At 41.4% G+C, this 27,008-nt stretch overlaps 3 protein-coding genes across 4 annotated transcripts in view; 1 reads left to right on the top strand and 2 right to left on the bottom strand.

Moving 5' to 3' along the window:
* The window catches only part of prag1 (PEAK1 related, kinase-activating pseudokinase 1), a 62,536-nt gene extending 51,180 nt beyond the window's left edge, over positions 1-11,356 (top strand). For both annotated transcript variants that reach the window (XM_079656700.1, XM_079656699.1), the window contains exons 4-6: positions 5,198-5,343; positions 6,653-7,419; positions 8,867-11,356. In XM_079656700.1, coding sequence (XP_079512826.1) covers positions 5,198-5,343; positions 6,653-7,419; positions 8,867-10,018 — 2,065 coding nt within the window. In that variant the 3' untranslated portion in view covers positions 10,019-11,356. The remainder of the gene's footprint in view (positions 1-5,197; positions 5,344-6,652; positions 7,420-8,866) is intronic.
* A 3,566-nt stretch (positions 11,357-14,922) lies between these two features.
* Positions 14,923-23,799, bottom strand: edf1 (endothelial differentiation-related factor 1). Its single transcript, XM_079659173.1, has 5 exons — positions 23,557-23,799; positions 21,222-21,273; positions 20,905-21,065; positions 15,596-15,689; positions 14,923-15,509 (listed from the first exon to the last, which is right to left on the bottom strand). The coding sequence occupies exons 1-5, from the start codon at positions 23,632-23,634 to the stop codon at positions 15,448-15,450; spliced, it is 447 nt and encodes a 148-aa protein (XP_079515299.1). The 5' UTR covers positions 23,635-23,799; the 3' UTR covers positions 14,923-15,447.
* Positions 23,800-24,098: 299 nt separating this feature from the next.
* LOC307024779 (uncharacterized protein) lies at positions 24,099-26,727 on the bottom strand. The gene is made up of 4 exons (XM_079659174.1): positions 26,597-26,727; positions 25,450-25,588; positions 25,248-25,352; positions 24,099-24,406 (listed from the first exon to the last, which is right to left on the bottom strand). The coding sequence occupies exons 2-4, from the start codon at positions 25,585-25,587 to the stop codon at positions 24,242-24,244; spliced, it is 408 nt and encodes a 135-aa protein (XP_079515300.1). The 5' UTR covers position 25,588; positions 26,597-26,727; the 3' UTR covers positions 24,099-24,241.
* Between the last annotated feature and the right edge of the window lie 281 nt (positions 26,728-27,008).

Below are 27,008 nucleotides of genomic sequence, written 5' to 3'. Positions count from 1 at the left end.
AGGGCCCTTATGTTTGTGGTAATTCTAGTAAGGACCCATCTCCCCTGTTATGACGTTGCCAACATTCTGCACTGATAAAAATACACCTTGTTGAGACACACGTGGGAGCGCCTCGAGCCAGCCAGTGACAGTTGTGGCTTTCCCAGTCTATTGGCGGATTTAGTGTATTCAATCAACAAGAGTGGAAATGTGTTGCAGGGAATCTGAAGCTAAATTGTTGCTGCAAAGCAATCAAATCTTCATGAAAATATGTATTATTGACAAAAAAAGAGTGCTGTGTGTGGCATAAATGGGGGATATTCATAATAGAAATACACGTGTGTACATGCAGCCTGTGAAGCAGCAATTTGATGTGCTGAATCATTTAAAAGGCACAGATGGTTTGAAAAAGCTGCTTCACAGAGCCTGTAATCACAGTGAGAAACAGTTCTTTATTCCTCATAACAGGTCAACCTACATATCATGTGGAGGGTCAGCCTAGCAGAGGTGTGTGCATGTGCCTATGTCATGAGTGTGTGTGTGTGTGTGTGTGTGTGTGTGTGTGTGTGTGTGTGTGTGTGTGTGTGTGTGTGTGTGTGTGTGTGTGTGTGTGTGTGTGTGTGTGTGTGTGTGTGTGTGTGTGTGTGTGTGTGTGTGTGTGTGTGTGTGTGTGTGTGTGTGTGTGTGTGTGTGTGTGTGTGTGTGTGTGTGTGTGTGTGTGTGTGTGTGTGTGTGTGTGTGTGTGTGTGTGTGTGTGTGTACTCTTTTAGAGGGAAGGCGTGTCACACCGGTCAGTGAAGGTTACTTGCATACAAGGAGGGGCTTTAGTGAACAGATTGTTGCCCCTGGCAACTCGCAAACTTTCCCAGTCTGGCAGTCGATTGCCACCAGTAGAAGTATAATTTATAGATCAGCTATGTGGATTCAAGTCCACTGAGTTTGACTATCGCTCCAAGACGCACCCCCCCTCCCTCCGCAGAGCCGTCCTGATCCCTTCTGTGCAGCAGAACAGATAGCATCTTGTTGCCGTCCGAAGTTAACAACCAGGTCAATGAGTGGATTCTATAAATGAGATATGGGTGCTTATATTTTGCGCATCTAATAGGTGCTGTTGCTTTCCTGCTGAGGGACTTTAAATACACTGACTCGTGTGGAGCCAGGGTTGTGTTACTATACATGTCGGGGCTTTAGAGAGACTCCAGTCTGATCCAGGGGCATTTGGTGCCGCCAGCCCAACAAGGACTTTGGCCTGTCCAGCATGAGGTAGGCACCTGATGGCATCTTACACTCTAATGATCTATCATAACACTAGTGAAGAGAAGTGCTGATCTTCTTGTTTTTGAAGGAAAATGGTTGCAATTAAGTGGGTTTCCGCAGGGCACCACAGAGGCTAGTGTTCACACCTCAATCGCTCGGTAGTCAGATTGAGAAGTGGCTTTGAATGACTGGTGGTATATTTGTTTTGCTTTTCAGTTTATTTGCCCCCTCAGTCACATCCTGTCATTTGCTCATCTTTCCTTTTCCTGCTTAGATTATCTTTTATTTATTTGTATCTGAGCGCATTCGGTTGGTAATTTTCAAATAGTTAGTTAAAGTAATTCAGAACAAAGTGTGTTACTTTATGTGTAGTAGGGCTAATAGAGGAAAGTGGCTTCTACTGAATAAGGGAAAGAGATAGCCGTCAGAGGAAGATAACAAGGCAGGGCTGGAGGAGTTTACAGAAGATAACGAGGATCGGTGTCAAACATTAATGGATCTTTGTTTCAAAGACATGCTTTATATGACCATATAGCCATGGTAACTATCCCACAATCATGTGGAAAGAGACAATGCATGCCATTCTTCTCTGCACTGTGTAGCGTACAGAGGTTGCACAATAACAAACACACATGCATGGTATATAATGATCCCATATAACAGCAATGCAATAAGGCTACCCTTTGTGCGTTTATGTATTTAAAGAGCACATAACATATTTGATACAACAGAACCACAAATACAGTCATTTCCTGTGTGTCTCATCTAAAACCCCCTTATGGTCTTCTTAAAGGATGCGGAAACACTTACACAGTACATTCTGAATTAGCCTGCATTTCCGCCTAAAGTAGCAATACACACTTATAAGTCAACATCTTTTCTAAATTCACGACACAGAAAGATTTAAATAAGACTCAGGAAGTGAAACCAGTGGTGAAAATCTGATCATCATCAACAACAACACTGCAGTATAGTGTTGGTCTCATTTTACAGTCACACTGCTATCTGTAGCTACTTAGCTGTAACTCCTATCCGATCCCTTTTTTTAAAAACTCCCCAAGCTTCTCACAGACAGCTTTATTAATAACACACACACACGCACGCACGTGCGCACACACACACACGTCTTGGGGATGGCATGATTGTTTACATTCTAAACTGGGTTACTGCCGGGCTGATTGCAGTGGGTTCAGTGGGCCGATCATGATATCTCACGTAGACTTTGTTTTAGCAAAGGAAATGAGTCGATAGATTCACAGGAAATAAGCAATTAAGATGTTTTTATTAATAGACGTTTAGTCTAAAGCCGGGCATTCCATGTAGAGGGATACAACTGTAGTGAAGGATGCTTTGGGTACTGACAACATGATTTTGGAATTTTTCCTTCAGTTAAAAATAAAATCATTTTAATCCACTCTCGATCTGGTTTTAGATAACAAGTATTTGTAGTTTTAAAAGTCAACTAGTCAGTTAACAGCATATTATTTGCATTCAATACCTTGCCTTTTTCAATAAACATAATATATTTGGGTTTCAAATGATTAAGATTTACAGACTCAAGTAATTTAAAGAGTATTTTCTGACATGTATTATACCAACAAAGGAATCAGTCAATCAGAAAATGTTCTCTAGACGAATTCATAATGAAAATAATCATACATTAGATACCCTATGGCTATTTAAGTGTTTGTAAATGATTCCACACAGGCCTAATCTAAGTCAAGGTCTTTTTTGCGTGCCCTTGCTCAGAAGCTTCGTTCATCCGTGCACATCCTCCCGCAGGACGAGAGCCATGACATTCCTCCACCAAGGAAAATCTCATGTTTTGGATACAAATCTGAGAGATCTAGAGTGAGACATGCACAGGCGCACACATGCACATGGACTCATAATTCCTTCGCCCATTACCATTTTTCATCCGCCTCAGCGTTTCCACTGCCTTTCATCAGCGATCTTTTGTCTGTAAAACGATAGCTGATCCTTGAGCTAAATGCCCACAGAGAATACCTAACCCTTTGTCTCCTCCTGTGCTCCTCTCCTCTCCTCCCCGTCTGTTTGTTCTGCTGATTTACGGGTGAATTAAAGTTGGGGGGAGCAGATAAAAGAGTAGAGGAGTCATTTTGTGATGGAAGAGGATAGAGAGATGAAGAGATGGGACGGGACCCTGCTTCCCTCAGCCATTAGTGGGTATAATGAGACAAGTGAATGGCTGCCACTCAACCTAATTGGTCACCTTGATTAGGAAGTCTGCTCATGCACAGTTTTCATTGGTATTATACGTGGCCATCATGGCAGTCAGGAACACCGAGCAAGAAGGATAAAAAGCTGCTTTCTCCTAAGAGAAAATAATTAAAGCAAGGTTATGTCACTTTCAAAAAAGAAAGAACACAATCTATCTTTTACAGTAAAAGGATAGATGGATAAGCAATGACACGACACTTGATTCGATATACTCAGGGTTTCCGTTGCCGCATCTCTTAAAAATATAAATAAGAATCTATTTTATTTATAGTCTGCAGTACAGAGATGACAGGAAACAAGGTTCAGAGGGATGGGAAATGACATGAAGCAAAGGCTGTGGCTAGCTGCAAAGAGGCTAACCACAGCTTTAGTCTGGTAACACTAAGTTAGCTCATGTGATCTAACTGTGAATATATCTTTGCCGTCTTTATTATCCCCCTTGTTTTTCTGCTTTAATATTAAATATGTTCGAGTAGTCTTTAGATCACTTGAGACAGTTTATCACACTTTGCAGTGCTCTCTCTGGAGCAATACACAGCTTTACCCAAAAATGTTTAATAAATCAAGCACTACTTCAGACCTGTTCACAGACTTTGATGTGTAATATTTGCATAAATCCCTCTTTATAGAATCTTAAAGGGGACCTATCATGCAAAATGCACTTTTGTACGTCTTTTTATACATGAATATGTGTCTCCGGTGTGTCAGGGAACTCACCAAGTGTCAGAAAACACAACCCCCTCTCTTTTCCTCCATACCCAAATCTCTAAAAACGGGGCTGCAACGGATCTGATACAGACTGATCCAGATTTGAAATTGTTCTGACGTCAGATACGGGGTGCTCCACTTATATGGGCAACTCTCCACCTATCAGGGGAATGAGAGGTTGCCGTGACATGGTAACAGCATGGTAGCAGCATGGTAACATGACGCTCGTGCCTCACCCCCCTCCTTTGCAGGGGGCGTGGTCAGCTGCAGCTCATTTGCTACAGAATCAGCCCTTGCAAAAACAGGGCTGGAAAAGAGCAAATGAGGCATGGCTAAAATGCATGATCTGTTTGGTATTTTGAAAAAAAAACATCACAGACATGTTTTATATAGGTATGGCCCTACAATATATTATTCAAATATAGCATGATAGGTCCACTTTAAGTCAAGTGAATCTTGGGAAATGTAGGAACATTCAATGTGCCATTATCCTGCATTGCGCCTAGTGGCCACAGTGTGTGATATTTATCCAAACAGGGACTTAGTCTCACTTCAGGTGCCAGGTATCACTCGTGCTGTGAGCCAAAAACGAAACAAGCAACACTGCCATATCTGATAGAATCATAACATTCCAAGAGAGGATTTAGTCGTTGTTTATTGCAGCTATGAATCATGCCAAAAACAAGAAGTGGGCCTTGAACAAGGAAGTGGAACTACTCCTCAACCTTTACTTGTTCGTCATTTCAAATGAAACAGTGTGCTGTTTTACGTGGATTCATTAGAATAACATAGTGCTGATAAGAAAGCCTCAAGGGGAAATGGAGTTTTCCACATTTATGGACAGATCTCTTTCAGCAGAAAGCCTACAGACCAGTGGATGCTAAACTTGGCTTAATATTTTTTTGGGCAATGACATCAGCAACACAGGCACGGAACAGATATACACAATATATGGTTTGAATGCATGTCTGTTTGTCCTATCAAATTCACCGTGTTATTTTCTCCATTACAGAGTGTGCGGTAAGATGAGTGGAAGCAACATGGAGCTGGACCGCTGCAGCCAGCAAGGGTCTGCTGAGAGCCCCCCCTCCTCTCTGAGGGGCCTGGGCAGTGCCAGCCTACCCACCGCCTCCAATGACAACCTGACTGCCGACACTGGTGAGCACCATATCATAAGTATTTTGTATTCTATTGATCAAGCTGGTGCCTTTCCACATCTTTAACGGACATAGGCTTTTGTTAATGTGTTAGTATGGCTGCTCAGACGCTGTTTCACCATGTTTCTTTAAAGATGCACTTTGTCAAGAGTGAATCACTGTCTAACAACCGTAAAAAGAGGAAACAGAGCGCTGCATTGTTTGACAGTGGCTTATCTCTTCCTCTTTTGTAAAGTCACATCACAGTTTTTCTGACCACGTGTTCATTTTGAAAACGCAACTTTAGGATTTCTACTATCATCGAACCTGAGACGTGGCTCAGAATGAGTGGCATCCTTCACATGTCCTCCGCGGTGCAGATGCTTGTAATTGATGTAACTTCCTGAGCCATGTTGTTTGAAGAGATAATTATGGACTCTGATAACGAGGGAAAAAGGGCTTGGCTACATCCTACTCTTTTTTTGTCTTTACAGTCTTCACCCTCTGTGAAAGCCGTTATTGGAGAGCACACCACACCATTCATCTCAGTATCTGCCTCCTCTAATGTAATGTCAAGTTCCAACTTTAAGTCGTTAATTGACAAATGGATCATAATTCAGTGGAAGATGTTTTGAGTGTCAGCTTGAACCCAGGATTTTGGAAATGTCCAGCTCTTCTGAGGAAACGAGGTATGTGTTGGTGCTAAGGCTGAGCAGCAGGCAGTGACAGACGGGGTGTAGTAAATAAATCAAACTCACAGCTGTCACCCAGGAGGATGTGAGTCTGTGAATACTGTGAGGTTATAGGAAATTAACTCAAGGATGCTGAGATGCAGAGGGATATTTGTTTGAATCAAAGGTCTTTGCTATCTCTCTGTATCTGTGTATCTATTTGAGCCTGTTGTTTGATGTTAGTTTAACGAAAAGTTTGGGCATCTTTGTTTTTTTAATGTCTCTTCCATACTAAGCTACAGCTGGTGAGCTTAGCTTAGCTTAGCTTAACGTAAACACTGGGAAGAGGGAAACAGCTAGCATGGCTCTGTCCAAAGAAAACTCACTAATTAATACTTTATATTTGTATTGATTGATGTGTTTTTTAAAGACATGTTAGTGTTATAAATAATTGAATCTAATTCTCAGCAAATATGACAGCTATTTCTTTAACAATTTATATATCTTTTGAGGTGAAGTTTGTCCACTTCTGTAGTTGTGTTCCTTTTACTACAGTTGTTTTAACCTTTCCTTTTAGAAACTATAAACTATACTGACTGAACTAATACTAACTTTGATTTTAAGTAAACCTGCTGATACAGATTATTTTTCTATTCTCAGGTTCTCGAGGTGCTTCCCGAATGTCTTGCTCATCTCCATTATCCAGGAGTCCTGCGGCCTCAGCTCCAGGGTCTCCTCACCCCCCATTCCTAAACAGCTTAAGTAACACGCCACCTCCGCTTCCAGAGAAAAAGATGGTCAACCGCACCGTGTCGGCTCCAGACAGCGCTAACGGAAGACCCTTTGTCCGAGCCTACCCCCGTCTCCCGTTCACCGGCTCAGAGAGCAACGTGTGCCGTCCCGCCGATGTTAGCTCCCGCTGCAGTTTACCCTCCAGCCCTATAGACCCCCGACCCGTTTTCTCTTCTAACGAGTCTCTGGAGCGCTGCCACGCCCCGCTAGGCCGACCTTCGAAATCCCGGACTCTGGATGAGCCCCTGAAAACTCACGGGCGTCTGGGCGTCCACTGCCGGAGCAGCATCACCTGCTCCTCCTCCCCCCAACTCAGCGTGCCCTTTTCAGCCTCAGAACCTGGCTCTGCGGCCAATCTGGGCTCCAGCCTGCAGCTACAGACCCTCCTGAGTAACATAGACAGCAGGGAGGGAGTGTACTCCAAACTGGGAGGCCTGTACGCAGAGTCTCTGCGGCGCCTGGCTCTTAAATGCGAAGATCACTTTACTCGTTCCCAGAGAAACCCTCTTAGGTTTGAGGAGAGCAACTGGTCTCTGTTCAGGCTCACCTCCAACAAGCCCAGCTGCAACTCAGGAGACGCTGTGTACTACTCTGCTGCCTGTGCCTCGGACCCCAGCAACTCATACGCTGTGAAGGTAATCCCTAAATACTAGGCCTTACATTGTGACTTTGTTTAGAATAACCTTGTTCATTTCCTGAACGCCTTATCTTTTGACCAGATTCAATTTTGCAATTCTCGAGGTAACTGGTGTTGCTGGTCACAGGCTTCTGAAGGTTGCAAACAAAATAACAAAACAACTTGTCTATTTAAACCCTATCAAATGAAATCATGTTGTTAGAGCTAGAACAATCTTTCAATAATTGTCCCTTTTCCAAATTGTTTACACGCAGAAATGGAAAATGTTGGGGTAAATGAAAAGAAAATCGCATGGCTTTTGCAGAACATGCATAGTATCAAAAACAGGGTCTGGAGAAAATAGTAGGGATTCTAACTATTTCCTTTTCCTCAAACCAACTGCTAGATTGAGTTTTCTCAAGAACTTACCAATAGTTTGTGATAAATGAATCTTTGAGTTTCCTAGATGGCTTTGAAATTTGAACCACGTTTAGACACTACTGATAGTATAGTAAACAAGTGTTGGCTGTGTTTTTGTAATGTACAGATCGTGTTTATTCTCCCTACTTAAAGTTTGATGTCAAGAGAGCAAGGAATTTACAGCGGCTGTTGTTGAAACTGATCTTCTAAGCAGGGATTTGACAGTTTGAGGATAGAAGGAGGAGAATAAAATTGGGCGCTGGTCTTGTTTGTTCTTAGGCTACAGATGGGATGGCCCCACTACAGTAGAAATCTTCAGGGCATCTAGTGTAAACAACCAGGAAGAAGGGTGTGGGTTCAGTCTCACTAACCTTTGTCCTAAAGTCATTAGTGTAGTACAAAGCAGCAGTTGTTTGTACAGTATGTGTTGTGCCACAGCGTGGCTGCCCACACTCTTGCTTAATAACCCCAGGCCCAATTAATCTTTACATTCCAGGCAGGATTTACAATCAGACAACCCCCTGTTGTCAAGGCCAGCACACACTCAGTACCAAACACACACCATGTAGTATGAGACCATTCAGCACAAATAATCATATTATAATCAGATGTGCTACCAGTGTGTTCCTGGCTGAAACTTGAACCCCATGAAAGTGGATTTTAGTCCAGTTAATCACTGAGAAGAGATTATGTTTAGAAATCTGACCCAAACACACAATGAGAGTTGTAACATTTGTATGTTTGTTTTAGAATTGTATTTAGTGTGAATTTTCCCAGAGCATGTTAGCGAATCTGCAGACAAAGAAGGGCTGTACTAAAGTTTGGATAAAAAAAGCCTTTCTGCATGAAGGACATTAATTTCACTTGAATGAGAGCAGGAACTGAATTGGCCTTGGAACTTCACTAACAACAATCCCTTTCTTGTGTTTCTTGGCTCGGCTCCCTTCCTGCTCTGTTTGTGGAATGTGCCTCTCCCCACTCTGGCCCTTTTATCTCCTTTTCTTCATCCTTTCCCCCCACTGATCTTTGTGTTTATACCTCCGCAGATTTGCAAGAGTCCCTCCGTGGATGCCAAGCAGGTCCATCTCTACGGCCTGTCGGTGCAGCAGAGTATGCCCCCCCACTTCAACCTGCAGCAGGACTGTGGCCACTTCCTGGCCTGTGTCCCCCAGAGCATGCTGCCCTCTGACGAAGTCTCTCTGCCCAGCACACCTGCCTCCTCGCTGCCTCAGCCCTCTGCGCCTGGCCAACAGGTAGAGCGAGAGCGAGTGGTGGTCATCACCCCGGAGATCCCTCGACAGACGGCAGCTGACTTTGTCCGGGAGTGGGCGGCGTTCCATAAAGCTCAGCCAGAAGTCTATGAGCGCCGTGTGTGCTTCCTCCTCCTGCAGCTCTGCCACGGCCTGGAGCACTTGAAGGAGCACGGGGTCACGCATCGCGACATCTGCCTGGAGAACCTGCTGCTGGTGCCACATCTCCGCAGACCCTCCCAGTTCTCCCCACAGACCTCCTCCGAAAACGGCACCAGTTCAAGTGGCGTAGACAGTCAGCGTCACCTTCCCCGACTTCTCATCAGCAACTTCGCTAAGGCCAAGCGTCGCTCCTCTGAGGACGCGGCCTCAACCAGCGTGGACCCTCGCTTCAAACGCGACCACGCCAGATTGGCTCCTGAGATCGTGTCAGCAGCCCAGTACCGGAAATTCGACGAGTTCCAGACAGGCATCTTGATCTACGAACTCCTCCACCAAGCCAACCCCTTTGAGGTGAGTCCAGCTCTGAAGGAACAAGATTACCGCTGCGAGGAGCTGCCCCCCATCCCCTCCGTGTCCCTTTACTCCGCCGGCCTCCAGAGGCTGGCGCAGCTCCTGCTCCAACCGGACCCCATCAAACGCATCCACATCCAGGAGGCCAAGCGCATCCTGCAGAGCCTGCTGTGGGGCCCCCGGAAGGACCTGATGGAGCAGCAGCAGCGAGAGAGGCAGGGACAGGGGGTCGGCTTTGTTGATGGAGCCCGACACGAGGGTCTCCTGAACTGGCTGGACGTGAAGCGGGCCCTGCTGATGATGAAGTTCGCAGAGCGCTCCCTGGAGCCCGAGAGGAACGCAGAGCTGGAGGACTGGCTCTGCTGTCAGTACTTTTCCTCGGCTCACCCTCTGTCTCTCTGCCACACTGCGGAGCTGCTCTACTCAATGAAGTGATGTCCACTTTAAAAGGTGTGTGAGTGGATTAGAAGTGATGCGTGAATGTGTGTATGAGAGAGACCAATAACAAAGGTAATGTCTAGACACTATGGATGGGAGACACTGTGAACCTGCCCACCTGTTTGCGCTGCATGCTGAAGAGCCACGCATCAACCTAACCGTCCACTCTTTTACAAACACGACCCTGCTACAGACTGGCAACATGGCAAAGACATTACCTGTTAACTATTTCTAAATATTCTTGTAACAGTCAGACATGACGGGCAAAATCATTAAACATTCGCTTATCGACTAAAATCGCTTTGATCAATATGGACAGTATGCATAATCCGATAATACACTTACCAAAGTTTCATGTTTGACACTGTATTGTGAGTATTTATTAAAATAAAAGACATCTCACCCGATAAGAAGAGGCTAACCATTCATAACGTCAGCTAGCTTTGCAGAGTAATGCTGTGTCGTGTCTAAATAACTGTGCAGCTAACTTTCAATAAATAAAAAAAGATATGAGGTCACTAGCAGACTTACACTGTTGCACCTTCTCCGTCATGTTTTTTCATGGGCACATAGTGCTGTACTGTATACTGTGTAAACAATACAAACTTTTCTTTAACCAAATCCACCGAAAGTTACACTGGTGTACTCGTGGCATACGTTTTGTTAGACAGCAATGTGTGTGACTCAAAATGAATTGGATTGACAAAACTTTTGGCAACGTTAGCGTATGTTCTATTGAATGGATGCCCAGTTTTACCGTAATCTTACTTTTAGTATATATTTCAATGTTTTGACATTTGTCGCAGTGCCTTTTGTTCTTTGTATATGTTACAGTGACTCCAAATGTAAATATTGCCGATCGTTCGTCCTTTGTGAAACTGGCCTTTCACCGAATGTTCCCGAAACAACTTTGTACAGTGATTTGTAGATGATATTAGAAAATGAGCCCAAGCAGGTCTTAAAAAGCCATGAATAAGAACAGCCGTTAAAAATCTATTTATGAAATAATTTGTTATCCTGTAGTAGTCACTGGAATGTCTCTGTTTATTTTCATTTGTGGATTATCCAGTTGTTTGTTTTTGCATTCTGCGTCCCATGAAGGCTGCAGAGAAGGCCTCGAGTTCATGGGAATATTATCTGGACAAAGAATTTCCTAATAAAGTCAAGAAATGTACAGCCTGCACCAGGTTTCAGCCCGACTGATGTTCCTAATGTTGTAGACAAAACATGTGGTCAGATCTCACAACTAATACATTATTGATTAGAATTATTTTGTGTGTGCCTCACCTATTTGCATCTATCAATAAACTGTGCATATATTTTCTCACAGTATAATCTGGTGTTTTGATTTTTTTTTGTATTTCATAATTGGGCTTAATATTGAGTTTGAATTACCAGCTGTGCCTGCAAAACTTTTACACTCCTACATGAAGAAAAGATTATGTATTTATTTTTTCTTCACAGGAAATGAGGGCTTTGTTTGAGTCGTGTCCTCGTGTTGTGTGACAGAAAGTCTTAGGTGTTATTTGGATGTACAACATGAGCACTACTGCATACAAAGTCACTTAGACTTTGTTATGTGTCTTGTTTTACTCTGTTTTGAATAAATTGATTATGCAAGGCAGTGTGGCATCTATTGTGAATGCAGGATAAAAAAAAAACGCTGTTCCCTCCAGTGAATATACAGTAATTGTAGTAGCCTTTTGTGAAGGGATTAAAGTAATTTATTGAACCAGGAAAGAAAAGTGAGAAAGAGCCAAACAACGCTTGAAAAAGAAACATCTGCTGTTGCATGGAAGACGGAGAGGCTTTGCAGGGAGCAACACAACAGGTTGTACGTGTTGTGGAATCTCAATTTCGGAGCCTCAGGCCAAACCCGACCCCAGACTTCCAATCCCTTCCCCAGCCCTAACCCCCCCCCCCTCCTCCACCATGTAGCTTTCAGCTCCACATCGCTCCTTGAAAACTGCTGGCTGCTCCCTTGTCATAGGTGGAACTATGTTGCTATGATGTTTTGACCAATGGAACGGCATTTCCAGGAACGCAGTGAGTCTCGGTACCCCTTTCTCGTTCTCTCTCTCACACACACACACGCACACACACACACGCACACACGCACGCACGCACACACACACACACACACACACACACACACACACACACACACACACACACACACACAGGTCAGGAGGTTGCATACCATACTATACTGTGACATTTGTTCTATTCCATTACTTTTTTTATGAAATCCTGTACAATTACTTATTCGTCATGATAGCGCACTATGACTTATTTGTGACCTTTTTTATATATTATGACTTTGAATTACTTTTAGTGATATAATTAACTTTTTTGAGACACTTTTTGTGACAATATTTACATTTCGACATACTATACTATGACTATTTCAACATACTATGCCATTTCTTTCCTATTTTTCAACATGCTAATCTATGACTTGATTTGCCATACTATTCAATAACTATTATAAACAATTTTTCAACATACTATACTATAATTTATTTTTGATATACTACACTATAACGTTTTTCCAAATGTTTTCGAAATACTATACAATTCCCTTTTTTGACATACTACACTATGACGTTTTCTATATTTTTTCTAAATGCTATACTATGACTTTTTTCTGGACATACTATACTGAGGGTTTTTTTCATTTATTTCAACATACTATACTATGACTATTTTTGTTATTATTTTGAAATGCTATACTCTGACTTTTCTCATTATATTAGTATGTCATATGTCAGCAAAATGGAGATCAATGGCGTTGTAGACCAGCTAGGATTGTTGCCCGTCTGTGTTCTTGCTCTCCTGGTACGAGGGTTTGACCTGCAACTATTTGCCCACTACGGTGAAGCACCTACTCTAACAGGAACTGCATTTCAAACCGGAGAGACGTGATGTGTGGAATACATATTTATTGTTACACGTCATATAGATGAAATAATTGCCATGATAATACAACAGGAGAATGGAATGGTGTTTGGCGATTAGGCCCCGGTTTGCAGGATAATCATTCGGGAGGGAAATAACCGCTCCGATGAAAATCCCCGGGGTCTAGACACTGGTGGTGGTGATAAGTAGGTGGGACCGGTCTGGAGGAGGAAGGTTAGCTTTGTCCTGGAGGAGACGGGAGGCGAGAGGGGGGTGGAGGAGGGCTGCGTGTGGTCACCTGAAATGACAACTGACAGGAAGGAAGAGCAGGCATTTAAGGATTTTAACGTGTGCAGCAATTGGCTGCTGAGGGGTGACGCCCACATGTTTAATGAGGGGGGAGAGAGCAATAGAGTGACGTGTAAGTGACTCATTGTTAGGTCTTCCTTTTTGAACTTGCGCTAAAGCTTTCATTAGGCAGATTATGTGTGTGTAGGATATATGTCAGTCCCTTTACCCAGGCCTTTTTCACAATAAACATTTTGACATGACAGTAAGAATATCTGTATATAATCAAATGAATGATGGCTGAATTCCATACCTGAATTATTTGTGTGATCTTGTTATTGTGCTTACTCAGTAACATCAACAGCTATGGCAGTGTTCCTCTCCAATTCATTAAAGAGTTAGAAGTGATGTTATCAGGCACCCTGTGGGACCCAAAACAAGCAGATAATAGATTATACAGTCGGCTGTCTGTTTTTTTTATGACCACATTGATCTATAAGTGTGCCACAGGGGGTTATCTCACCAGACAAGAGATTGCAGATTAGGGATTGATAGAGGTAGAACTAAATGCTGGCATTGCCTGACCTCTGAAAGCTCTTTTTTCATCTCAGCTGAGTGCCTGTTTACCTCTGTCCCTTAAATGCGGTCTGTCCCACTTGCAGCTCCCCTCATCATGCTGTGTCTGTTATTCTGCAACAATAAGGTCCATGAATCTTTAATAAAACAGAAGGCAGCCTCCCACCGGCAAAAGTCATTCTTGAATCAATAACCCATGTTGGAAATGGAACATTGAAGCCAAAGAGAGACTGAAAGCAAGTCTTCATTAAGGCCTCTCATTTTAGAGTATTTGAAAAGGGCAAGGATGTTAACATTATAGGATAGTTAATCCTTTGAGACTAAAGTCAACATTTCAACACATCTATGCACAGTGTCACAAGTTTCAATGGACCTTTTCTTTGAATTGTACACCTTTACATATAAAGTTTAAGCAAGATGTTTTTTTCTAGAACTGTTTAAAAAGTAGTTTTCACTTTGTGTACTCCTTTTACATCAAGAAGTCACAACCTTGCACAAAACCTGCGATACACATATTGTATACCATAGTTCAAACATAGTGGACCACTCCCAATATGTTCCTGATAGTATTCTGACATCTAGTGGATCAAGATGGCTACTACATCCAGATTTCAGGTTGTTTCAGGATACCTCGTTTGGGCCTGTCGAGGATTGACCTCCCCCTTAAACTTAAACGGTTAACATCCTGCATATTTACCTATGAAAGGCACTGTATGTACATATCTGGACTTACACTTCAACTTTTTAATCTATATATATCTATCATATTAATATCTGTATATATTCAAACCACTTTGATTATATTCATCTTTGATGTCAGATTTTTATTTTGTTATTCTAACTATCCTTCTTTAAACTCTTCTATGTCCTATATTGTGTTTAACTCGTATTGCCGTTGCTGCCAAAACACTTAAAACTGTAGAGGGTTGCTTCAATTATAGGCAGTGAGCAAAAGCCATTTTAAAATGTAAAACATGTTGATGTTTGATTCATTGTGAGACATACAATTAAAACATGTAAATGTTTTACAGCTTTAAGAAATAATATTTGTAACTTTTTAGGAATTATTAAAAACTCTTCACCTTTTCTTATGAAACCGTGTGCGACCATGGCCCACCAATGCACACTGAGAACTGTCATGAATTGCGAGACTTTATTTCAAAAGATCAAAACAAAGCACAGCATTAAAACATTTCAAAACTGTAATGACATCCACTCTTTCCTCGTGAGTGAAATAAAAGATGCAATCGAGCACTTTTGGCTTATCATCATGCTCAGAAATAACGTGAGTCAAAGTAGTTTGTTTGGTAATGAAAAAATAATTCTACTTCTTTAAATTAGTCTACATTAAAAAGTTGAAGTCATCATGCCAAAGCCAAAGCAAACGGATTCACAGAACTCCCGAGTTAGTGACGTTGAAAAATACGTTCGATCATTCATTTGATTATGTGGTGGAGAAACAGTTTCAGTAAGCAGCCGGTGATGCAGTGGAGAACCCGGTCCTGGGGGAGGACACAGGTGAGATCAGCCCAGGTAGGGGGAGGGGGGAGAGGAAGGTAGGGAGGGGGGTTTAAAGGGTTCTTGGAAGGAGGGTAGGGAAAGGGTTCTAGTTTTTGGACAGGGGAAGAAGGGGCCTGGGGAGGGCTGATTTCGAGGCTATGTCTTCACTTTTTCATGGTTTTTGGCTCCAAGGGTAGCCCAATGTCCTTCCCACGCAGTTTGAGACCTGTTCATGACAGACAATTCAAAAGTGTTATACAACTGCCAATTGAGACTTTATAAATCATAATCATTAGCAAATGCTTTTCTTACCAATTGCTCTCTCTATCTTGCCCAGGACCTGGTTGTTTGGAATTGCTTTCCCACATTCATAGTCTGCGATGACTTGAGGCTTCTCATTAATTTTCTGAGGAGAAGATTTTTCATAAATAATTAAGAAATGTGTCAAACCACCAGCCAGCAAAACTACCCAAGCATAGCTGGGCATCATTTATTTTCCCATTGTTGAAGAAAACTGAAACCTACAAAGATGACGGGGATGCCGGTTAGATAAAAAAGGAGCTTACTCTGAAATGTGATCTTTTCAAACTAAATCTTTTTATACAGGACTGTGCATAGCAATTGATTAATACTTTCCCAAAATACAATACAAAATACAATAGGTCTCCTATTATACTCTGAAGCTGACCGTTGAGCGGCCCGACCAAGCAAGGAGGCAGAGGCAGAACGTCCCAAATACAACATTTATTACTCATGGACACATGATTCACAGCCTCAATATTGCTGTCCACGTGAACACGAGAGGCTTCTCAATTTTTAAATTTCCCCTCCTCGACTCCCATCCTCAACTCCTATCCTCGAGACTTAGTCCCGCCCACAGGAGATGCGAGCGGAGGACTGAGGAGGGGAACCGAGGAGAGAGGAGGGGAAGCAGCAGGCGGTTAGAGAAATGAGAACTCCTCTCCTCTGAGCGGTCCTTTTAAAGAGACGTCCATTAATGATGACAGGAGGCACAGCAGCACTCTGAGGGACAGATGTGTTCATGACCACTTATATATTTACTTTGATTCATTGACAGTGCGGTATAATGAGACAATAACAGGCTACAGATGCGGACATATACACACATATTTATATAAATATAAACAATTTCAAGTATGAGAGCACTCTCATAATAACGTAACACAATCAGAGACTGGATATATCCCCCCCTCTCTCTCTGGTCGCTGAAATGGGGAATTGAAATTACGGACCAAAAGTTGTATTTACAAGTCTTAAAAGTAAGGATAGGAGACCAAACCAACTGAGACCCATCTGTCCGCCGCATCTACGCACTGTACAACACACACACCTACGCACTGTACCACACACACACACCTACACACTGTACCACACACACCTACTGCTCCTAAAGCATAATCAGGCTACAGCCGTTGTGTATTTTATTATGTGAAGCACTAAATGGTCTTAGAAAAATATCGACTCTTTGTTTGTAGATATCTACTAAACTACAGCATACAAATACAGAGAGTAATGTAGACCTGTTATACTGAGTGATATATATTATACACACTGCTTTGCTTTCTGCACGGACCTCACAGCTGTTCTCTCTGTAAACATCGCGTCGCGATGAAAGCAGTTAATAAAATAATATCCAAGGGATGCATGCAGAGCTGTCATTGGCTGAGATAAGTCCGGCCGTGCGTCACGACTCCACCGTTCCCGGAAATGCGTCCGCGGAGGAGCCGTGGAGGAACCATCAGTGTATCCTTGGTTATAGCTCCTCCAGAGAGCCGCCTCGATGCTCGATGCTCATTTAGAGAAATGAGATGTCCTTCAACATGGCAAGCTGAAATTCATTTCCGGGTCACTACCGGAGGACCGAGGAGTCGAGGAGGGGAAATTTAAGAATTGAGAACCCTCTACGGTCAGCAGCCACAAGGATCTGACACACACACAGATTAACAAGAAAACAGAACCCTAAATACACACAGGACCAATCAAACGAACAAGACACAGGTGAGGGGGGAGGAGACAACACAGGGCACCAGGTGAACACAATCACCAACAATGAAGCTATACAACCCGTAACGGAGGTCGAGATCTATGGGCCCAGAGATCACCTCCGTTACATACTCTTTTTCATCAATATATTATAGGTCTCAGAGATATGCAAAACATATCTCTGAAGTATTTAGCTCCAAATACCAAACAGATCATGCATTGCAGCATCCCATAAACCCCCTCTGTTTCAGCCCTGTTTCAAAAAAAGTGCTGATTCTCTGTCTGTTACTTTAGATGAAAATAAGGAGCCACTCCCCTTGGTTGGGTATTGGCTAGGGCTGAACCATTAATCGATTTTTAATCGAAGTTTGAAATGATGCGATTATGAAATCGCAAAGCCTGCGATTTTGTTACTTTTTTTTCCTTGTGTGTCAGTCATCCCACCAATCAGAAGTGCTGTGCTCCACATGTACCAGCCATTGTTAACCAATCAGAAGTGGCCCATGATAGAAGATGATAGACAGATTGATCCAATCACCTGCCAAGTATTTTTGAAAGTGCCATCCCTTTCCAAATGGCTTCCAATGGAGCTTTCCTAGATGGTTTGGTGAAACAAAACCATCCTAGTCAGGTTAGTAGGGCTCCATCACGTGTTTCACATCTAATACAGCAGTGCTTCTCAAACTCTTTTCAGTAATGTACCCCCTTTGAAACATTTTCTCAGCCAAGTACCCCCTGACCGACCCCGAACATCTTTGATCGAAAAAGCCTATATAAATAATTATAATATAGTGATGTTCCCTCAGTGTGTGATTTATTAACTCCTTCGTATGCATTACAACAAACTAAGGATATTTTCATCTTCATGCATGAAAAAAAATAACATAACGACATTTTTATGAAACTGATTTTTCCAAGGAGTTTTTAAATGTAAGTAATATGTTTAACAAACCAATGAACAAAAGGATATATTGTGAAAAACTATAAAATACAAAACACACATTTGACATGTTTATATGAGGACCCCCTTGGTGGTTCTAGGAATATTTTTATATAAAATTGTGTTTTCTATTTAACTTATTGTACTAAGATTATTTTTGTAATCATGCATGGTATTTTTTTAATTAACCTTTTTTTTCATTTTATTTTTGAAATTTCACGTACCCCCTGCAGTACCCCAACGTGCCCCCAGGGGTCCGCGTACCCCCATTTGAGAATCACTGTATTACAGGGTGAATCTTAAAAGGGGACCTATCATGCAAAAGGCACTTTGTGATGTCTTTTATACATAAATATGTGTCCCCTGTGCGTCGGGGAACTCACGCAGCATCAGAAAATAAAACCCTCTCTTTTTCTCCGTACCCAAATCTTTTAAAAACGGGTTTACAACAAGCGGATACAGATTTACTGCCGATATGACGTCGGCAGCGGACCCGCAGAAAGTTGCCATCAGAAACAATGCCTGACGTGTTTTGGACGTAATCTCGTCTTTGTTTACATTAGCAAGCCTCGCTAACACTCAGAGCTAACCTGTACTGGAGAGCACATGTGTTTAAAAAGCAGGAAATAAAAAAAAAGAACTCCCCTCGTGATAAACCCGCAAGAGAAAAAGCATTTGAGCTCCATACTGTTTCAGAAATAATCTTTGATGTGGTTTAGAACAGGATGGCGTTTTATCACAGCAGAATTTAACTTTATCTCCGGTAGAATTCTGATCAGGCATTAGCTCCGCCTCCTCTTTTTTTTTTTTTTACCTAAGGACCCAAAATCCGCATTTCTCTAACAGGGCTGCAAAAGAGGGGTATGAGCAGTATAAGGCATGGCTACAATGGGTGAACTGTTTGGGATTTTAAGAAAAAAACTTCAGACATGTTTTGTATAGAAATGGCCCTACAATATATTTTTCCAATATAGCATAATAGGTCCACTTTAAACTGAAGCTTGACTTTAAAGCAACCCAACAGAATTTTCATGTAAGTTTAGTTCTTTCACTCGCAGCTCGGGCTGCGGGGGTGCTAGAGACGGGAGCATGTTGATGCGACCTTCCTAGCTGGAGATATGGCCGCATTTTACAATAAACTTCCGTTCGGTCGCTTAAAAACAAATATCGCAAATCGAATCTCAATCGCAATATTTGTCAGAAAAATCGCAATTCGATTTTCCCCAAAATCGTGCAGCTACAAGCCAAAAAATCGTTATGACATCAGAAAGTGGCCAAAATCTGATCGGCTGATTTTCAGACAGGTTTTTATAGAAATGGATCAGGACAACAAGAGAGCGAATATTTTTTCCTGAATCGTTCAGACCCTCTTTACACATAGGGGACACATGTTTATGTATACAAGACAGGAAAAAGTTTGCATAATAGGTGACCTTTAAGTCTATGTCTTTGCTAAGTTATCTAATCAATAAGAGGCAGCTACTTATACTGCTGCTTGTACATTCTTGGCTTTAACACCTGGATGATGTTATGCTAACTCTGTGGTTCCCAAACTTTTTCTGTCAGGCCCCTCCTTTGGAGAAAAAAAAAAGTCGGGCCCCCCCCAACACAAATCAGACTCAGTGGCGGCGTCAGACATTTATTTTGGGGGTGCTGTGGGGTAGCTTGACGTTTCATAGAGGGTGCTCAAACATTTAGGGTTTCCCATTAATGTCCCAGGCGCTACAGTGGAATTTTCGACAGCAACAATCCCCACGCATATACACAACGTACCCGCAACTGTTACAATGAAGGCGCGATAATCAGCTCACGGCATATAGGTGTAAGCAGGGGTAAAGTGCTATTTTTATAGGTGGTGTGTGGACCTTACAATTACCTTAATTTATTTTTAAATATTGAAGTTAAATGCATCAATCTGGTGCACTTTGAGAGCAAAATGAAGAGATCTATGGATACCTCTCTCAACACCCATATGAAACAGAACTGTTAACAGATTTACTTTTTGTTTATGGATATTTTACAAATCACCCTTTTAAACTTTATTCTTTTTTAAATGTCATAGTATTTCATACCTGTTTTTCATTTATTCTCTTATTTTTTTATAACTATAATGATCATATAAAAGCGTGCCTCGGAAATAATTGTTTACATTAATGGTGACCAAAACGTTTGAGACCCACTGAGATAACACAGAGAGTCCTTTAGCTCACTGAGTCTCTTAGTCTGACAGGAGAGGACTCTCCTCCACTTTGTTGTTGAAAAAACTCCTTATATCCGTTAGCACAGCTCGCTAGCACCAGAAGCTAACAACAACGATCTCCGGTACCGGTGCACACTCTCTCTCGCTAGCGCACACACACAAAATTGCTCGTTTCACACACACAGAGCCGAGCTTTAATGAAACACAGAGACCCAGACGTAATAGTACTGTATCATATTATTTTCAAATCAATAATTTTTCAAATTATGATTGATTTTTTTTAGAACCATTTTTCCTCCTGGTCTCTCGCACCCCCCCTGTCATGCCTCTGCGCCCCACACTTTGGGAACCACTGTGCTAACTGGAGCTGAACATCAGTAAGCTTATTGTAATGTGTGGATATTTGTTTAACATTATCTGCTTTATCTTGATTTTTTGCAAACTTTGGATTCACTAACATACAAGTGTTATACTCACAGTGGCCAAGTCTTTCTGGGTCAGACCTTTGTCCCCTCTGCCTTGCTGGATGTATTTGCCCACCTCGTGGGGAACGCGTTCATGATGGAGCTCCTCTGTCTCCCGGTCCAATTTGGATGTGTTCTTTGTCACGAGGTGCTGTTTATTCTGCCCCGCAGACCCTGTGAGACAAGCGGTGAGTCACACATAATGTTGAGGGATCATCAAAGGTGAAAGACCTGCATAAACAGCGTTATGATGGCTTAAGCTGTTAAATTAATTCAATGTTTTGCTTTCTGGGAAACTATAATTATCTAGTACAAAAAGTATAAATTTACATTTCTTGGATGTCTCAACGTCTTGCCCACGTCTCTGAGCAGCTGCGATTGCCTAGAGAAAAATTGGACATGTAAATATCATTAATGTAAAAACAAATGCTAAATTAAATTGACAGTAGATTGCATCATGACCAGGTTCAACTTTTGACTCCAAGCCAGTAATTAATATGTAACTAATCAGCCCATCTCGATATGACGCATTAAATAAACAAAAGACAACATGATCAGTCAGGCCGGAGCACAACCAAGTGACTTGAACATAATTTTTCCGCTCGATGAACTAAATCTCTGGTCTCGCACAACACACGTCATCAACACCAAGCTGGCCGTCACATTAGCACATGTCACCTCTTTCTTTCAGAATGAGGCGAAAAGTATTAAACGGGGAGAACATCACTACAAGTCTGGGCATGTTGAGAGCTGTATATACTAGGGCTGTCAAGTTAAACATTTTTAACACCACTAATTATTTTAACGTGCGATTAACGCATGTGTATTTGTCCTCGGCCTGCCCCGTAGTTTCAGAGTCCAAAGGCTTGACGTTGTTGTTAGTTGGATGGTGGGAGATTATAGCGAGAGATATGGATTAAAAAAAAAGGTGTTTTAAACAGCAAGCCAAGCACACAGCTGATGCTGACAGCCCCGCTCCTGCCGCTCGCATGCTGCAGACCACGCTTGAAAGTTTGTCGGGGAGACGCCTGGACACTTCTACGAGCATCAAGCTTTTAACAGCGATAGCTAAATGGGTGGCTACAGCTTAACATTGTGGAGGACGAGGGGCTGCGTTAGATAATTCGGATCGCATCCAACGTGTCGACTGCACATCACAGCGCATTATTTATTTATTATTTTGACCCACAGTGCTTTGACTGAAGATGAAGACAGAGGAGCGGTATTTCGCAGACAACTGTAAACAGGCTTGTCTGTTTGAGCAACTGGCTCAGTGCAAAGAAGTGGACAGGGTTGGGAGAGAATGTAAGAGAGAGAGAGGTTCCAGGTTGTTGTGTTGAGAATATTCAGGAGAATATTTGTCATTGTTCCAATGATAATAAACAAACATTTGCATAAAGCATATTTGTCCACTCATGTTGATAAGAGTATTAAAGACTTGAAGAATATTCGTTCCTCTAAGGTACATTTAGAACAGGTGTGCGATTAATCGCGATTAACTATGGACATCATGCGATTAAATATTTTTGTATCGACTGACAGCCCTAGTATATACACAAAAGGGGAGTTAGTCTGTTCCGTAAGAGCCGAGGTGAGTGAGAAACGAGTGTAATGTGTACCTTGTTAGCTAATGTTAGCTAGCTGATATTAACGTTCCACATTAGTAGGCCTCCCGTGTACTGGCTCTTACGGAACCGACCAACTCCCTTTTTGTGTAATAGCAGCTCTCAACATGCCCAGACGTGCAATGATTTTCACCTAGTTTAATACTTTTCACCTCATTCTGGTGTTGGTGACGTGTATTGTGCAAGACCAGAGATGTAGTTCATTGGGCGGTTTCACACACAAATAAGTGTTACTTCACAGTTTTACGACAAACTGTGACTTTTTTTACTTGGAAATTATTTTTTAAGATTGACAAACATATTTTGTCTAATTCATGGCACAAATTAAACGGGATCGAAAAATAACTTTTCTCTCGCCATTGACTTCAATACATAATTTTTCCGAAATAAGGTCCCATGGAGTTCCACCGGAAAGGGGGATCTTCGGCTCTCTGCCAAGAACCCTTTTTAGGTTAGCTAGCTAGCTAGCAAGTTGGTTGGTCGCCGTACATTTCTTTAAATAACAGTCACATTACCAAGCTACCCGGACTAAGGTAAACATTTGTGTTAGGTTTGGCTTGCCCAAAAGACAACAAGTTAAGTTAATAATTGATGTTTTAAAATATGATTTCAATTTGCACTAGACAAAGCTAGCCGTTTGGCTGTCGACATACACTTGGTTTAGGTTACCAGAGTATTGTATTTAGTGAGAAGAAAGCCGTTTAGTTTCTCATACGCCCTTCGTAATAAAACCGACTATATTGTTAGTTAAAACCACACCCCATCCGTTATAAACGGTTTGCTGGAAGAAGTGAAATAACACGTCTACTGTTGTTGTTATCAGCTAGCTAACGTTAGCAAACCAAACTACGGAGCATGTTTGCTGGTCATTTTAACCCGCAACCACGTGTACTACATTTAACTATTACACCATGTTATTGACGTTTACTCAGTTATTTATTAAAACCTGAATCATTTTGTCTCGTTAAGAGTGTCCATAGTTGAGAGTATGCTTCAGAAATAAATCAAACACAAATACGGAGTGAGGTGTTCAAGCTAACCTGCTTGGATTTGGCCTGTGAAGCAGACGGCCCCTTCTTCCTCAAGACAGTCACGGTATCCCAGTCACTTTCTGCCATGTTTTTAGGGGTTTACTCGTTACCCGTAATATTAAATATAGATACAAAAATAGGTACTACTGTGTGTGGTCAAAATGATCCTTTTTATGAAGGTAGTGCTACTTTAGCGAATCGGACCTTCCTTCTAGTGTCACCCACGCGCTCTGCCAAAGCTTTATTTACAAAAGTGAAGAACAAGGACATAAAGGAAGCGTTTAGCAGCGACCCCTGCTGGTGGGGCACCTGCAGCGACATAAGCAGCTCCATTACATAAAACACACATTACATCAGACTGTTGTTACAAAATATCCGTTTTTGGATGTTTTGAGAAAAAAGTGCACAAACCTTAAAAGACTAGAATTCAATTATTGCACTGTAAAAAATGCTACTTAGTAATATAGTACAAATTAATGGAGTAATATCTCTGAATTTGTATTATTGAGTGGATCAACTGCATGTTATGAATAATGGACATTTTGACAGGACACGATTAGCGATGATTTTATTAAACAATACCGTTTTCAACAAAACAAGAATACAGGAGTTTTCTTTATCATCAATTTGGTGGAAGTGAGCTTAAAACTATGTGGAACTTTTAACAAATGCAGTAGTTGTTTAAGGCCACAATTCACCAGTTACAAGACATTTCAGATGCAGCATTACTGTTTCGTCGTGTACGGATGGGGGACCAGCCGAACTCCGACTTGACGTCCTCAGCCTTGTGGAGGCGTCCGAGGCGGTAGCTTTGTTTGGAACCCTGTTTGCCCGCCCATAGACGAGGTTTGGTATTCATCTGGAAATAGATGAAGAAAGGATTAAAGATCACAATATACTTTTGTATATGTTTCAATATTTGCTACTTACTATCTACTTGAATATGTACTTCTGAAAATTGTAATACTTTTTATTTGAAATACTATGTGCATGCCTTTTTATATAATAGTGTTCTATTTTCTTCCTCTATGTATACTTTGCTGTAACAACGTACATGTCCCCTTTGAGTGAAGAATAAAAATAATTCTGATAGTGAATCTGATATTTCAGTATTAATAGTCCAAAGTATTTCATTTGACATAATTACTTTTCTAGACAAACTATGATGATTACAATAACATCAGCTAGATAAATCACCGCAATGCAAAAACTGAGGGATTTTTAACTCTTGTCATTTTAGATTTACATATGATAATTGAGTAATCACCAACATCATCGTTATTATTTCTGCACTACCCTCTTCTATTGCTGGTACACATCTCTGTGGTTTAAGGAATTGTTCACAACCTGCATCAGGGCTAGATTACTGCAACTGCTTTGTTTTGTTTATGATGCTATAGTATAGATCATTTAGAAATATGTTTGGTAATATTTACAACTACATCCAAATAACTGTCTGGGGGGGCTTTATGGAAATCAATACCATTCCCGTTGCTGTTATGCTTGCATGTTGCCTATCCTTTAACTAATCTATTTCATAACACATTATCAGTGAAAAACTGACATACAGCAAACACGGGATGGTTAAAGTCCTATTTTTCATACTGATGGCATAAAACACAATACAATATTTACAGTGTAAGAGGTTTATTGCCAATTTGTGCAAATAAAGATACCTTCAGAAACTATCAATTTCTCACCTGAATAAAAACAGTTGTGTTAAGGTGAAGAGTCTCCACTCGCTCTGACAAGTGATTCAGCCGCTCCAGATGGTCAGCGATAGACTCGGTGAGATCACTGTTGCACTGTATAAGAAGAAAATAATGTTAAAATAAAACAAGCTCAAGGAAAACCAGTTTGGTTTAAAGCATCTTAAAAATGGATTTGATATGCTGAACATACCGCAGACAAGTTTTCTTTCAGTTCAACAGCAGACAGGCGAACATGCTCCAGTTTGTCCTTCTGCTCTTTCAACCGGTCGTCAAACTCCTGCATCATCATCAGGCCTTCATCGGGCCTGACGCCACCCTTCGACGCCATCCTGGGTCACAGAAACACACCGGTTATTCAAAGCAAACTGAAACATACTGTCTGTGCTGGGACGCCTATTAAAATGATGATAGAAAATGTATGGAAAGACACATACATTCATTTGACAAACACACACAATCCAGCTATATGCAAGGTCCTGCATTCAAAATGTTACTCAAGTAAAATTACAAAAGTATTGGCTTCAAAATATACTTATGCAGATTGGTCCATTGAAGAATAATATATACTATATGTATTGATTATAATTATTGATGCATTAGTGTCAGATAAAAGTGTTTATCAAAGCTGGTAAAGATGCAGCAAGTTTTAATTACTTTGTATCTATAGGCCTACTGAATCTTATGAAACTAAAGTCTTATTTAAGTGTTGATTATTTCACATGATTTCACCAAGTCTGTAAAGTTACTAAAGTAAAAGTAACACCATTTACCTCTGATTTGTAGTGGAGTAGAAGAAAAACATTGAAATACTCAAGTAGGCTACTGGTGGTATCTCAAAAGTGTACTTAAGTACAGTACTTGTGTATTTACTTCCCACAACTGTTGAGACGTTATAACGGGATTTTGGTAACACTACACTGTATAATAGTGAAGTTATTGGGTGTTGTTTCAGTCTACAACACAATAAATATTCACCAAAATTATGCAAAAGATAATTGTACACAAGAAATGATCACCAAATAAATGTGTGACGTTATTTTGATAGCACTTCACTGTATCAATTACAACTGTTTTTTTGGCGGTGCCCTTTGAAGACGGTCCCTGCGCACTTCTCTCTCCTCCGGCTGCAATGTATCCAGCTCGAAGAACCGTTTTGGCTATTTGTAATCAGAATTACGTTGTAGTTTGTCTTACAACAGATGTTCAGAGACGTTGTTTGTGTAACAAAAGCAATTTGTTCTCGAGTCAAGTTGATATCTTTCTTACTTTACCAAACTCAAAGAAACTACGGTAGGGGGATGGACAGTGGACACAGTTAAAAACAGAAGTGAAGTTACCTTGTTGAATCACAGAAAATGCTCGGAGCCTGTCCCAACGCCAATAAATCCTGTGGAACAGAACAAGGCTTCCTCCTCCCGCTGCTAAGTAAGAAAACAGTCTTTGTCTAGACAGGTTTCTTCCGTCCTGCAGAAATCTCGGGAATTTCTGACGTCACGTTTTTGATAAGTTACCGCAACAATACAAATATCACTTTATTTTTATTATCACTCAATATTATAGTGGATTAAAGTCATTTAGTAGTGGCTCATTACGTTTATTTTATTCCTGGTTGCAACTGTCTAAGTAAACAAAATGTTTTAATAAATAAAACATATTGTAATGTAAAGGATGGGGTCCACATGGGGTTTTAGCCACTGGGAGACATTGACACAGGTACCTGGAAGAAAATGTTTTTTCTTCAGTGATAAA

Source organism: Notothenia rossii (genome assembly GCF_949606895.1).
Source record: "Notothenia rossii genome assembly, chromosome: 11".
In the NCBI taxonomy this organism is placed as follows: Eukaryota; Metazoa; Chordata; class Actinopteri; order Perciformes; family Nototheniidae; genus Notothenia; species Notothenia rossii.
This window is presented reverse-complemented; position numbering and strand designations above follow the sequence as displayed.